This window comes from Felis catus, chromosome A3, assembly GCF_018350175.1.
Source record: "Felis catus isolate Fca126 chromosome A3, F.catus_Fca126_mat1.0, whole genome shotgun sequence".
NCBI classification, from domain to species: Eukaryota; Metazoa; Chordata; class Mammalia; order Carnivora; family Felidae; genus Felis; species Felis catus.
The window spans coordinates 134,141,884-134,155,563 of record NC_058370.1 but is presented as its reverse complement, the minus strand read 5'-3'; the positions used below and the strand labels follow the sequence as shown (position 1 = coordinate 134,155,563).

General features: G+C 38.8%; 1 protein-coding gene across 1 annotated transcript in view; it reads right to left on the bottom strand.

Moving 5' to 3' along the window:
- KIDINS220 (kinase D interacting substrate 220) overlaps positions 1 to 13,680 on the bottom strand; it is a 96,297-nt gene that overhangs the window by 5,616 nt on the left and 77,001 nt on the right. Inside the window, exons 27-31 of the mRNA XM_045055005.1 lie at positions 9,992 to 10,027; positions 8,361 to 8,393; positions 3,603 to 3,734; positions 1,271 to 1,369; positions 33 to 269 (exon numbers count right to left, since the gene is read on the bottom strand). Coding sequence (XP_044910940.1) covers positions 33 to 269; positions 1,271 to 1,369; positions 3,603 to 3,734; positions 8,361 to 8,393; positions 9,992 to 10,027 — 537 coding nt within the window. The remainder of the gene's footprint in view (positions 1 to 32; positions 270 to 1,270; positions 1,370 to 3,602; positions 3,735 to 8,360; positions 8,394 to 9,991; positions 10,028 to 13,680) is intronic.

The following is a 13,680-nucleotide window of genomic DNA, read 5'->3' as shown; positions in this document are numbered from 1 at the left end:
CAGTAATGTGAAAAATGACATTTAATAAATACCTGCCAACTTAGATTACTGTGACGTGGGGCACCTTCATCTAGGCCAAGGGTATTCAGTTCCTCAAAGCTGAAGTTCAGTGTGTAGGGGGTCTGACTGGAAAGCTCAGTATGAGGCAGTTCGTTGTGGGAGGAGCGCCGAGCAGACTCGCCGTGGGGACCCGGGCCGCTGCTGTTCTCGCTAAGTAAACGCGAGTCTTCGGGGACCGCTTGGTTTTCTGCACTTCTCATTTCTAGTACCTTAACGGAAGGAAAAAGAACATCAATATCCACACTGACAAATCACAGTTTAGAAGCTTTAAAAATTATTTAAAAAAAATAAAACACTATAAAGTTACTATAATGAAAATGAAAAGGCAGACTTCTTGTCAGTTCCTAATGGATTTGAAATATATCTGCTTATCTTTCACTTCAATTACACTAAAAGAAGTAGTGGCAAAATCATCGCGTGTACATCATGCGCTAATCTGGCCATTGTGTTATTATTACTTTAGTTTAAAATTTAACTCGACTCCGATGTTATTATTACTTTAGTTCAAAATTCAGTTTATATTTTGTTAACATTTAACAAACAGAATGCAACTATGGTGTGCCAAAGAGAAGCAGAGCCAGAGAGTAGCTGATACGGTGAAGGCAGATTCTAATCAGCAACTATTGCAACCGGGGAAAAGAGAACTCAAGACAGCACTGAGCCCGATCCGGAAAGCAGTGTGGACAAGCGAGGAGTGGGGTGGGGGTCGGTGGGTGGAAAATCTCTAAGAGGAAACACCAAGGTCAAGGGAATTCTGGCCAAACTAACTTGACAGGATTCTCCGAAAGGCAGGCCAGGGTGATCAGATATCATCTAGGGGGTGATGGGGAACGAGGGGTGTGATCGGGTACCAAAGGCTATCAGAGAGCGCGGGTGGGAGTCCTTTCTAAACTGACTTCACGTGATCCTTGCTAACACTGGGCGATGCAGGCCTGGCAAGGCCAGACGCCGAGGCTGAGGCCTAGAGGCACAGAGAGCCTGGCTAGAGGCAGGTCAAAGAAAAAAGGCTTCGTCAGTGAAAGCGTGGAGAATTGGCAGGTTGCCTCTTCCCCAAATTTCCAAGTGACATGTCCAAAAGACAAAGGTTACCACACACTGCTGTGGATATTCTGCCTACGAGAATACAGAAAAACAGCAGGTTAGGCCCGTGCTTATCAGCGCTTGCCTTATACACTACTGTAAATAATTCCATAAATATAAGATATCTTACCGTGCTTCTAAAAAGATGCCAGTCCCCAAAATTCATATTCATCTCTTTCTTCAGCTCATCAATGTTACACTGAGCTAACACACGGCCATTTATGTTTGCCTGAATGAAAACAAATGCAAGTAGAAAAACAAAGAAAATAGGAGATATTCTGAAACAGTAGCGATTAAAAAGTACCTTTCCACTAGCACTAAAAAAAGTCATTACAGACTAGAAAACACTGACCTAAAAAAGGTTATTAGCCTATGTAATAATACAATACACAAGCTGACTTTGATCAATATCCACCACTCCGTATTTTTTCCAAGTGTCTTAACACGCAAGTAATACAAATCACTCTTCAGGGACCAACCCGAGACCTAACCCTCCCAACTATTTCCCAAACTACCTACACCCTGTCATGAGCAATAAACACAACTGTTAGTTCGTCTCTTCTAATCTTGTAACATATGAACACGAACCGAAGCTTCTGGGAGGGGCAGAGTCATCTGTCCTTGTTAGTGTGTCAGTCACAGACTAAGTTCCAAGTGAGGTAAGTTCTGACAAGCTTGTTTATCAGCTATGTTAGATAACTTCAGCCATGAAGAATGTCCGCCCACTAATTTCCCAATTTATTGAATTCACAAAAAATGACTGTATCACATTGGGTCTCTATAATTCTAGTTTCCCCCAAAGAACGGATGAAATTTTCTTTATTAATAATAGGTACCTTGGCTGATTTTACAAAATACAAAGCCTGGTTTTATTAACTGTGGTAAAATTACGGACTACTTGTGTTTAAAACCGACAGAATGAGGGCGCCTGGGTGACGCAGTCACTTGAGCGTCTGACTCCTGATCGCAGCTCAGGTCATGATCTCACGGTTCGTGGGATTGAGCCCAGCATGGGGCTCTGTGCTGACAGTGCAGAGCCTGCTTGGGATCCTCTCTCCCTCTCTCTGCCCCTCCTCTGCTCACTCAAGTTAATTGTGAAGACACAAGTGCACAGAGCAAGCCCATGACAGAGGTCCTGCTGCAGAAATGCAAAGCAGTTCGCAACACTTAAAAAACCAGGGCTAAGATGGGCCTCAGAAGCCAGGGCTGTCAGTAAAGAGCTGAGTGGAAAGAAAATGCTGTCAAGATGGAAACAAAATTGCCCACGATTCAAGTTGGAGGCCTCATCCTTTCCTGATACTACCCAAGTGGCCCGGAGGAGACAGTCAGGTTTGTACCTTGGGAAGGCAATGCTTGATGCTTTTGCTAACAGGGATCAGCACTAACTAGATCTGTAAGGAAACTGACATTATCTGAAACCTTTCCGACTAAACGTAAGTTAAGATCAGTAAAATGGTATCTCATTTTACATGTTCATCATTCTTTACAAAACTTTTTAAGATGCCATTCTTTAAAGTAGAGGCTTGTAACTAATGTTCTACTCTACTGTAGTAAAAGAAAAAGCATAACTTAGTGCAAATATCCACTCTAACAGGGACACAGGCTTGTATAATATGGGAAGCCTCCCCTGAATCCCAGGCGTCACTGTCCACCTTTGCGGTGGCCGGGAGAGTAGGAAGAACAGGACATAGGAGGAATAAACTTCCTCATGCATGTGAGCCTCGCACACCAAACCTATGAGGGTTCATCAAATGGGACATACTCCTAAGTCCTATTAACACATAAAAGTGAGAACTTGGGGAAAATGAAGCAAGTGTGGTTTACTCTGATAATTATTAAGTCACAAATAATACAAAGAAAATATAACAGAAAAAGCCTTTAAATGTTCTGTGTTGCATATTGGAGACATGAGTTACTGTTTATCTAAATGTGAAGTTCCTCAGAGCTTTGTATTTCTCATCAAGGCATTTTTACTTATATTCGATCATTTAAAAAATAACATTGTGGGGCGCCTGGGTGGCTCAGCTGGTTAAGCATCTGGCTTCAAATCAGGTCATGATCTCACAGTTAGTGCGTTCGAGCCCCACACCGGGCTCTGTGCTGACAGCTCGGAGCCTGGAGCCTGCTTCGGATTCTGTGTCTCCCTCTCTCTCTGCCCCTCCCCTGCTTGTGCTCTGTCACTCTCTCTCTCTCTCTCTCTCTCTCTCTTAAAAATAAACATTAAAAAAAATTAAAACAATAACACTGTAATACAGCTACTGTCTTTTATCCACCTATAAACTAAGGACCAGTAGGGCAATTTTAGGATACAAAAGAGCGAGAATCACGTTTCCATTTGGAGCTTTCCCACTGCAACAGAGAATGCATCTTTGAGCTGCTGGAACTGAAGTGTTCATTGTCCACAGAGCCCGTCCCCACACCCTCAGTCCTGCCTCGAGTCAGCAGGTCAGTGCGCACATCACCTTTTTGATTGTTGCACAATACTGAGGCAGCATACTCTGGTCCAGCCCCTCTATTTGCTTCAGTTTCTCACATACCGCATCCACATTCATTGAATTCAGTGATACCACTGCTCCTGAGGCTGGGCCTGACCCCTAGATAAGCCATGGAAAAATACATGTGTGAATAGCATTTCATGCCAGATGCATGTAGCGCATGACAGAGTAACTCTTATGAAGTTACACTAAGAAGTACTCCAATTAATAACAAATTTTCAAACGAAGGTTAAAAACAACAAATATGTGTAGTATGGGAAAATGCCATTAGGGAACAGATTTAGCTACTGTTCTAATTTAATGAGCGGCTTGTATTCTAGCAAATAAAGCCTGATCAAAACGACTTTTCTATGAAGATAGAGCATTCCGTGAATGAACCCTAGGCCAACTTCTCAAATGTTTACAGCCTGACCGCAGAAAAGTAGGGTACAGCCCTTAATCACAGGAAGGACAGGGGGTTAAAAAAAAGGAAAGAAAAAAAAAGGAACAAAGAGGGAAAATTCAGATGACTGTATTATAAAAATACAAAAGGTAAATGTATGAAATAATTTTTTAAATGCCTATACTGAACAGCTTTAAATGTCTCTACATCCTAGCTTGATAGTCTATGAGAGCTGAAGTTTTCACACCTTGACCAGATTTTATATCCAAGGAATTTAAAACTTCCCTTTAAGAATCTATACAATAAGCACGTAAATATAAAACAGAAATATTACTTCTTAACACAGGTAAAAGTAAATACAATCCATTAAAATGTGGTTTCATTTAAAAGAAAAATCACAATAATAAATAATTCTAGTACTTACTTAGAAGAAAAACAACTTCTGAATGTGGTGACGTACTAAAGAAGTGTTTGCCCTGTGGTTAATCATATATGGATCTCCTCAATTATAGGTGTGGACATTGAGGTCTAAACAGGTTAAGTTTTGACTTCAAAGTCACAGAACAAATAGCTAGTTAGTAGCAGATTTGTACCAGAACCCTAACTTATCAGGTCTTACAACTTCCTATTTCCCTTGTTCCAACGACTATTTTTGAAGAATTTAAAGAAACTAGGGGGCACCTGGGTGGCTCAGTCGGTTAAGCGTCCGACTTCAGTTCAGGTCATGATCTCTCAGTTTGAGAGTTCAAGGCCCGAGTCGGGCTCTGTGCTGACAGCTCAGAGCCTGGAGCCTGCTTCGCATTCTGTGTCTCCTCCTGTCTCTGCCCCTCCTATGCTCATGCTCTGTCTCTCTCTGTCTCTTGATAATAAATAAACATTTTAAAAAAATTTTAAAAAAGAAAAAAATTTAAAGAAACTATAACCACAATAAAGAAAAGACAAACCAACTAGTCTAGCAGATAAAGACAACGTTCAAATGATCTGCCCTGTATACCACTCAATCTAACTTAATAATATCCTATCCTCAAGGATGTGTAAACATATTTTCTACTGCCTCTTTTACCATTATCAGGACAAAAATACACGATAGCACAGCCAAAACTGCCTATTACCCGGTTGCTAAACGTTATTTGTAACGTGAGAGCACATACACACAAACAGCATATACACAGCACATAGCTTCATTATATATAAATACAGCTAGGGAATGAGACCGTATTGAACAGGGAGTTGGAGTATTAATTTTATGACAGTTAGGGGATCTCTGCAAGTTAACAAGTATGAGACGGACCCATAAAAGTTTGGAAGTTAATGACTTGGAATATACTGCACCAAACATGTTTACTCAGAGTTTGTTTTTAATTAAATGTAAATTTGAAACATGCATATATTATACGGTCCGAGGTACAACTGCTTCAAAAAATACTAACAGCAAAACACTAGTATTTCCATAATTTGGTTTTCCTATCTCTATACATAGTTCTATTTTCTGCCTGGATGAGTATAGCCAATATTCAACATGCTAATTATCCAGTATCTACTATAGAAATTTAAAATGCTTTTTATGAATTCTTAATAACCATATTGGTTTTATCTTCCTTTCCTTTTAAACAGCTTTATCGAGATATAATTCACATACCCTACAATTCTCCCTTTAAAAGTGGATGATTCAGTGGTTTTTAGTATACTTGCATAGTTGTAACACCATTACCACAATCCATTTTGCGACATTTTCATATCCCTAAAAAGAAATCCCTGTACCCGTTAGTAGTCATTCTCCACCCTTCAACATCCATTCCCAACCCCTGTCAACTACTAATCTTTCTGTCTCTAGACCTGCCTATCCGGGACTTTTTATATAAATGGAGCCACACAACATGTGACCCTTTGTGGCTGGCTTCCTTCAGTTAGGATCATGTTTTCAAGGTTCATCCGTGTCACAGCGTGCGTAGGCACTTCATTGTTTTTACTGGTGAATGATATTCATCTTTTAAATGGTCTTCATTGCTGCCTTCCAAACATTTTTATTCCTCAACCTGTCTCTTCTCTCTGGATGCATTTATGCTTTACATATTCTTGGTTCAAAAGTCACAGCTTGATCAACAAAATAATTATAATGGATTATAACTTATTCTGTATAGAATGAGTCCATACTGCTATAAAGGAACAACTGAATAAGTGAAATAATTAAGTGAAAATAAGTAACTGAATAAATAATTGAGGAATAAAAAGACAGCTTTTCCTAATAGAATTGAATTAATAATTGTAGAAGAAAGAAACAGAAAGTTACCATTAAGAAAGCACCACAACAAGAGTGGTTGTATCTAAGATGCATCCATGTGTACTGAACTTAATGGGCAAAAGTAGGAGTAGAAACAGGATATTTGCAGAGTATCAAAGTATCTCTCCCACGATATTTATTCGTTAAAAAGGGGAAAATACAACTTTACAGTGTTGAGACCTGGCAGAGGCCGCCTTCCCCAAGCGATTAAGGTTAGCATTAGCAGCAGTAAGACTCCGGCCCAGCACAGACCCTCTAACAGGATGCGCTGAGAAGGGCATGGCACCACCCCTGTGGGTCTCTTACCAGAGACATATAACCTCCAGCTGAGAAACCCAAACAGAGGGACAGTCTGTAAAAGACCTGACCGGTATTCTTCAGAAGCGATAATCAAGGTCATGAAAGACAAGGAAGGACCAAGGAACTGTCACAGATCAGAGAACTCTAAGGAGAAATATAAACAAACACAACTAGATTGGCTCTTGGGCCAGAACAACGACATTAGTGGAAAACCGGTGAAATTCAAAGTCTGTAGGTAGTTAACAGTATCGTACCGATTTTAACTTCTGCTCTTAAACAGTATGCTACAGTCATGAAAGATGTTAACACGAAGGGAATACTATTTTTATACCTTTTCTTTAAGTCTAAAATTATTTTAAAGTAAAAAGGTTTTTTTAATCCCCCAAAAACTCTATTTCTGACTATGCTAAAAAGGAAAAGTATCATAGACATGGAACAAATTAACTCTGTCAGCTCGGGGGGAAACGTAAACTTTTAGAGTATCTTATTTCCACAGAGAATCTGGGAGCTCAGCGATAGAGCAATGCCGATAGATACCACTGTTGTCCTTCGAAAAAACAAAGTTCCACATAATTTTTATGCACCTTTTATGCACCTTTAAAACGTTTGCATTTTATCAATTATTTTAAAACATAATTTCTGTATCACTGGGGATGATGCAGAAAATATATACTCTCTGAATGACTTTTAGAAGCTTTTATAAGAAAAGATAAACACACACATGATCATAAGATCCCAAAGCCAGAGTCTGACTCCTGGTTATATGTAGGTAGGACTTTTTCAAGATGAGGAGTAAATTATCAATAAATTAAAATATGTTACATTGGAGAAATGGTAATTACCTGCCAGGTCTTTTCTAAAATAATCACATATAGGGGCGTCTGGGTGCTCAGTCAGTTAAGGATCCAACCCTTAATTTCCGCTCAGGTCGTGATCTCACAGGTTTGTGAGATCGAGCCCCATGTGGGGCTCCATGCTAACCGTGCGGAGCCTGCTTGAGATTCTCTCTTTCCCTCTCTCTGACCCTCCCCGCCGCACAGGTACAGGCATATGCGCTCTCTCTCCAAATAAATAAACATACATTTAAAATAATCACATATAATACAATTATTTTGAAACCAAATGAGTCTTAGTAATCAAAATAATGATTTTTGGATGGAAACCTCATAAAAGGACAAAGAGTACCAAAGTGATAACGAAAAAGAGTACTTAATAATTCAACAGGTAAATGAATAGAAAACCAATTATATTACTTTGACAAAATACAGAATGGTAATATTCTAAAGTTTATCATGCATTCTTATTTGAAATATATCAGCTACCAGTCTAGAACAGATCATTTCAACATATATCACAATTTATTTTTAAAACATTTCTAATGCAGATATTTGAATACAAAAGATGTTAGTTTGTTTAAACTGTTAAATATAAACTTCAAAACGCACACAAGTCAGAATTTCTTTAGGGAAAAGTAAAGCTAACAGAACAGACTGAAATTGCCTTGATGCAACTATATTATCTTATATTGTAAGTAGATTAAAACTACACTCTGAGACACTATCGTTTTGGTAAATTTATTAAATAAGCTTAGAAGCGATTAGCCAGAATGAGAGCCATGCAAAGGCTAAAAGCGGCTATTCAAATAAACTCGGCACTGAAATAAGCACAGGTGTATCAACAGCCCAGCGCGAGGTGCCAATGGCTGCTTCTAATAGTCTAATAAGAAAAGTGAGTAAGAAGATTTCACTGAAAGTTTCTGTACCTGTCTTTGTTTGTTAAACCCAGAGTCACACGGCTTTAAGGAAGGAATAAAACAGAATGAAGGACACGAGCTTAAGTAAAACATCAAATAGGCACATGTAATAAACACAGGCAGCACGCTTGTCACCCCTCAGACACCTCTGCAGCAGCACCAGGCAAGGAACACACACGCGCAGTTGCACACACGCGCACACACGCACACACACAGGTTAGTGTGATGTCATTAACATGCTCTTGGTAACATTAAAACTGTACTCTCAGAACATATAGTCTTTCTATTGAAAGAATAAATCATGGGCCATACATTCAACAGGAGAACCAGGTAAATAAAATTTGCTGTGAAAAGTCAATATTCCTACCACCTACCAGTATAAAATTAATATTTAGATATTCTAATTAAAAACTGCAACTGAAGAGAGCCACTTTACTAATAAGATTTAAGCACTTGCAATTCACGTGAGCACCTCATAAAATGAAATATTATCTAGCCACACTATGCTTAACATTCAGAAATCTACTTTTCAGATTTGGGGTTTGTTTCACTGGGCATCTGGCACATGATCGATGCACTAAAACACCATTTGAAAAGAAAGCCTTAAGAGCCTTATGGCTCAAGAAATCCTAAACGTAAAGCAAAAAGTGTCTGCATACTGTGATTAACAGAACGATTTCCGCGATGTAGATTTTTTAAAACTTCCATTGAAAGCCGATGCCACTGTTACTGATTATTCTTCTATACCCACTAGGGTGGTGGTAAAAATTGTTAAATAGTGAAAATAATCTACAGATGACTGACAATACTGATTCAAAGTTAACTTACAACATTGTTTTAATAAAGGGCAGGGCCCTGCTAGCCTGATGTCAATGTTGTCCTTTTAACACATTCAGTATCTGCAACACCTAATGGGAATCTTTTCTTCTAATTTACATATCTACCTTATAAACAGGATTTTCAGAAAGTTACTATATATGTTAATTATATATAAATGTATTATATATTATATAACATATATATGTGTGTATATATATATATTGCGCATATATATATGCACATATATATATATATATATACACATGGAGACTTGAAAAAAGGAATGCTAATGAAATTAGCTTAGTATAAGATACACCCAAAACACAAAAGAAAGCTGTTGCTGACCTAGCTGGAAAATATAACTCACTCTTCAGATTGTATGAGAAATAATGAGGTCAAAGTTGACAGATAAGGCTTAACACTACATTTTAAGGGCAGCCTTTTAAAAAAAGTACCAAAAACTGCAATGAACACGATTTCACGTTTTAACTTCTAACCGTACACCAGAGTTTCAATGATATCACTACTGCAGTATATTTCTGTGGAAATATCTCCACCAATTTTGTGGCAGTTTATTAATCGCTTAGGGAAAGAAAGTTTTCTTGGGTCGAAGTCTGGCACAAAGACTCTGGAGCCTGAGGTGAATGCAATTTTTCACTATATTATTAAAGGAAAAATAAGTGAATACTTTTCCATACTGGAACAGAATAAAAATGCACTTCTAAATCACTTTACAAAGCAGGAATGACCCCGACAGAAGCCACTGAGAGGTGACAGGTGCCTGCACTCTACGTAAAACCTAAAACATGCCCACTCCTTACCCACGGCGTCTTTAGCTTTCTTGTCCAAGTCTGCTCCTGAACAATGAGAGACAGCTTGATTTGGACATATACTTGTTTGAAAACAGGTTTAAGTTCTAAGCCAGTGGTGGAAATAAAAATTATCTACTATCAAGCCCCATCTTTTTTTACTTTTTACTGAGTTACTCCCACTGGATCCAGTTTAATGAAAACCAAGACCTTCATTTTTAATGCCTGTATTAATTCCACCATTTTCATCAATCTCTAACGGCACGCTGGAAATAAGGATACTGTTCTCGACACTGCCTTTGCAGTTCTGAAGCTCTTCACAATTATACTTTGTACTATTTATCTTCATGCCTTTTCAATGTGGTATAAAAGTGATCTAAATAAAGCTGTCTAAAGGTATCGAGTAAACCCTGTGGCAGAGAAGGCTGAGAAGGAATGACCTCAGGGTCCTGATAATTCCTGCGGCAGCCTTCAAACCTAGAAGCTCGATGCGGGTAGGAGTTCCATCAGTTTTCTTCACTGCTGCATCCCACTAGAATAGTGCCTGGGAGATGCTCAAGTTTGTGCAGCCAGTGAGTGATCACACAGGCATCGGTAGTAGTCCGTGCTAAATAATTCAAGGAAGGATAAAAGGGTAAAGAGAGGCTGTACCATTCCTTCTTTCGAAGGACTGCTTTTCAGTGAAATACAGCTTCCGCCACGAGCAGCATGCCTTAAATAAAAAAACTGAATACTCCTTTGAGCAACCTGAAATACCGCAACAAAATGCCCCGAGGAGGCCTGGCATGAGATAAGCCCTCCCCTATTGGGTCCTTCCCTTCATGGTCCCAGGATGCTCGGATGCCACTATTTCCTAGTGGGAATCGGACTGAGCGAAAGTAAAGGCACCGAGTAAATTCCCTAGAAGGCTGTCAAAATCTAAAAGTATTCAGAGCACTCAACCCAGAAATCCTTCTAAATTCTAAGAAAACAAACTGACGGACACCTTTCGGGCCACAGAAGCATCAACAGATAAAAGACTGAGTTAATCTACACTGAATGGTGTATTTGTACACTGCTCCCACTATTGAGACACAGGTCATTTAATTTAACATGGAACAGTTTTAGTTTCTGAGTCTTTAAAGCTCCATGAAATTTGCCTTTGGTGTAGTAATAATAATCACTAAGTACTTAAAGTATGCTAAGGCTGAGTAATCCTTAAGTCAGACCTATGGGGTAGGCCTGCATTTCCCAGATGAGGAAGTTGGGTATCCAAGATGTTAAGTAGTCTGTCCAAGGCAAAGAGCTAACCACCAGGGTCTACTTGACTTAAGATCAAATACCTGGCTAAGTCATGCTTAGTATTAACAGGAGCAAAGAAGGCAGCATGTCTGAGGACTGGGTTGTGACACAGGCCACGTGGATCCTCGTCATACATCTATCTGGCGCTCCCCTCCAGTAAACCTCAGGGAAATCTCCCAGACCCAGTCTTGAACGTTCTTCTGTACCACGAAGCCGAACGAGGCCACAGGGACTAGAGTTCCTGAGGATCCTCAAGAGGCAGGGTAAGTCCGAGGTGAGGACCAGAGGTCTGCTTTTACTGGTTTTAGGAACCAGAGTCCTGATTAATATTTCATTTCTGAAAAGAACTTCTCTGCCTTAAAAGCTCCTTTCTAGCTGTGATATTCTGGGGAACATATATCTTGGGTCCAATGTTAATTTTTTGCCCAGTTTTATAAGATTTGGCATATATTTTCTCTAGTATAAAATTATTTTTTAAAGTTAGCATAGAGTCTTGTATTTTACATCTTCACTTTTGTGAAACACTTGGACATACCAATAACCTGCCTGGTAAGTCCTTGGCTGTCCTTCGCAAGCAAGCTATAATCATTACAGTGTTCCTTTAATTAAGTGAGAAAACCCAATTGTTTTCATAAGGCTCTACTTTATAAAGGTTTATCAAAATTCCTTACGGTAAAAAAAGATGGGACCACTTATACTGAAAATCCCAGTTGGTTAACTCTTTACAGTCTTGCTTTATTGGTGGTATTCTGTATTTATTTTTACTCATCATTCTGCGTCCGTAATGACAAGACAATTTGTCCCAAGATGTTTGTGTAGCTCCTGACTTCTCCATAAGCGCGTCTTGTCATCACCTCCTGCATACAGGGGGACAGCTGAATGAGCAGACGGACTCAATCCACAGGCCTGTTATCTCAGAAATCTACCATTTTCTACTAGAGGACTGGAAAGCCGTATGAGCCACGAAGAGCTAGCTATTTTTTACATTAACTACTGCTATGTTGATTCAGCTCTAAAGATCCCAGACAAGGCTCCCGTGTACGGATACTTCTCCACATTTCCACCACTGCTTTTAATTTGGCTTTGAACTACGTGTCTACTTTTACTAGTCTTCTACCAAACAAATTTTACATGCTATTGTCATTGTTAATTTCTTAAAAGCAAAAAAAGCGTGATAAGCATTTATTATTCACTAGGCCAATCACAAAACTACCTTTTAATGTTAAAAGAACAGCAAATAGTATGGTTATTTTACTAAACAAAGGCACTAATGTAGGCAGAGCACCTTTCCGCTTTGTTATTGGGTTTCTAAACACATCGCAAGAATTGCATTATTTCCCCTTCCCCAAAAACCCATTTCCAATTTGCTTGATGCTCCTTCACTGGTCCCTGAAAGAAACTACAGGTATCTTTTAATTATAAGTCTTTGTCCACACACCCAAGCATGGGAACAGCGACTATTTCAGCATGTCTGTGTCATTAAGACCATCAAATTCTTCACAGTATCTGATTTTCATCAAAAGTTTGCTAAGGAATTTTAGCTTAGAGAATTGCATTACATGCACGAAGGTATGTATGAAAGGCTCTCTGACTAAACTAAAAGTCATTCTTGCATACAGTGGCAATGATCCACGGATAAAAGATTCCCCCAACACCCAAATAGAATTATAGTGGTTTACTGTGTCTATTATTCCTGGATAATTGGAGTCACTCAAACACTTCAGCTGAAACATTAATGACTTAAAAAGAATCATCAGCTCCTCAGTGAAAACACCAAGATGGTTCTTTCTCTTAGAGAAACTCCAAGAAACTCAAAGTTTCTCAAAGAAAAACTCAAAGAAAATTAAAGTTAAAGAACTACTGCCTACCCCAATGCATGTTTTAAGTTAAAAATTGTGGGTAAGCTCAGGATGTAGTATTTCCCCACATTAATTCTACCCGTCAAGCCGCATTTTAGCACAGCTCTAGATTAAACTGATCATGTTTACACGGGCATAACATTCTGTAAATTAATCAGTAGACATTAAAATACAGAATGGGTTCCTAAATTCCACACTGAGTAAATGAAGATTTTCAGGCTCACATTAAACAAATCTCTTATTAAATACAAAGTCTTGAATGAATGATAAATATATGAAATGATTTCCTATACAGTTTTTTAAAAGAAACTCGCTTTAAGGCGTTAGCCAAAAAAAGGTTTAAAAAATTCCAGTTATGTAATGAACCACCTGCTTATCTAAAAATTTTATTTTAATAAATATACAGATAAAGAAAAATAGTACATTCACGCTAAGGTTTCACAAACTGTGGACACCTAGATTAAGAATGAGGCACTACAGATCCGTTTTGGTCTACACCATCTAGCTGATAATGTGCTTTTGTGCCCTCAAGGGGGATTTGGGAAACTTTCAGAAGTGTTC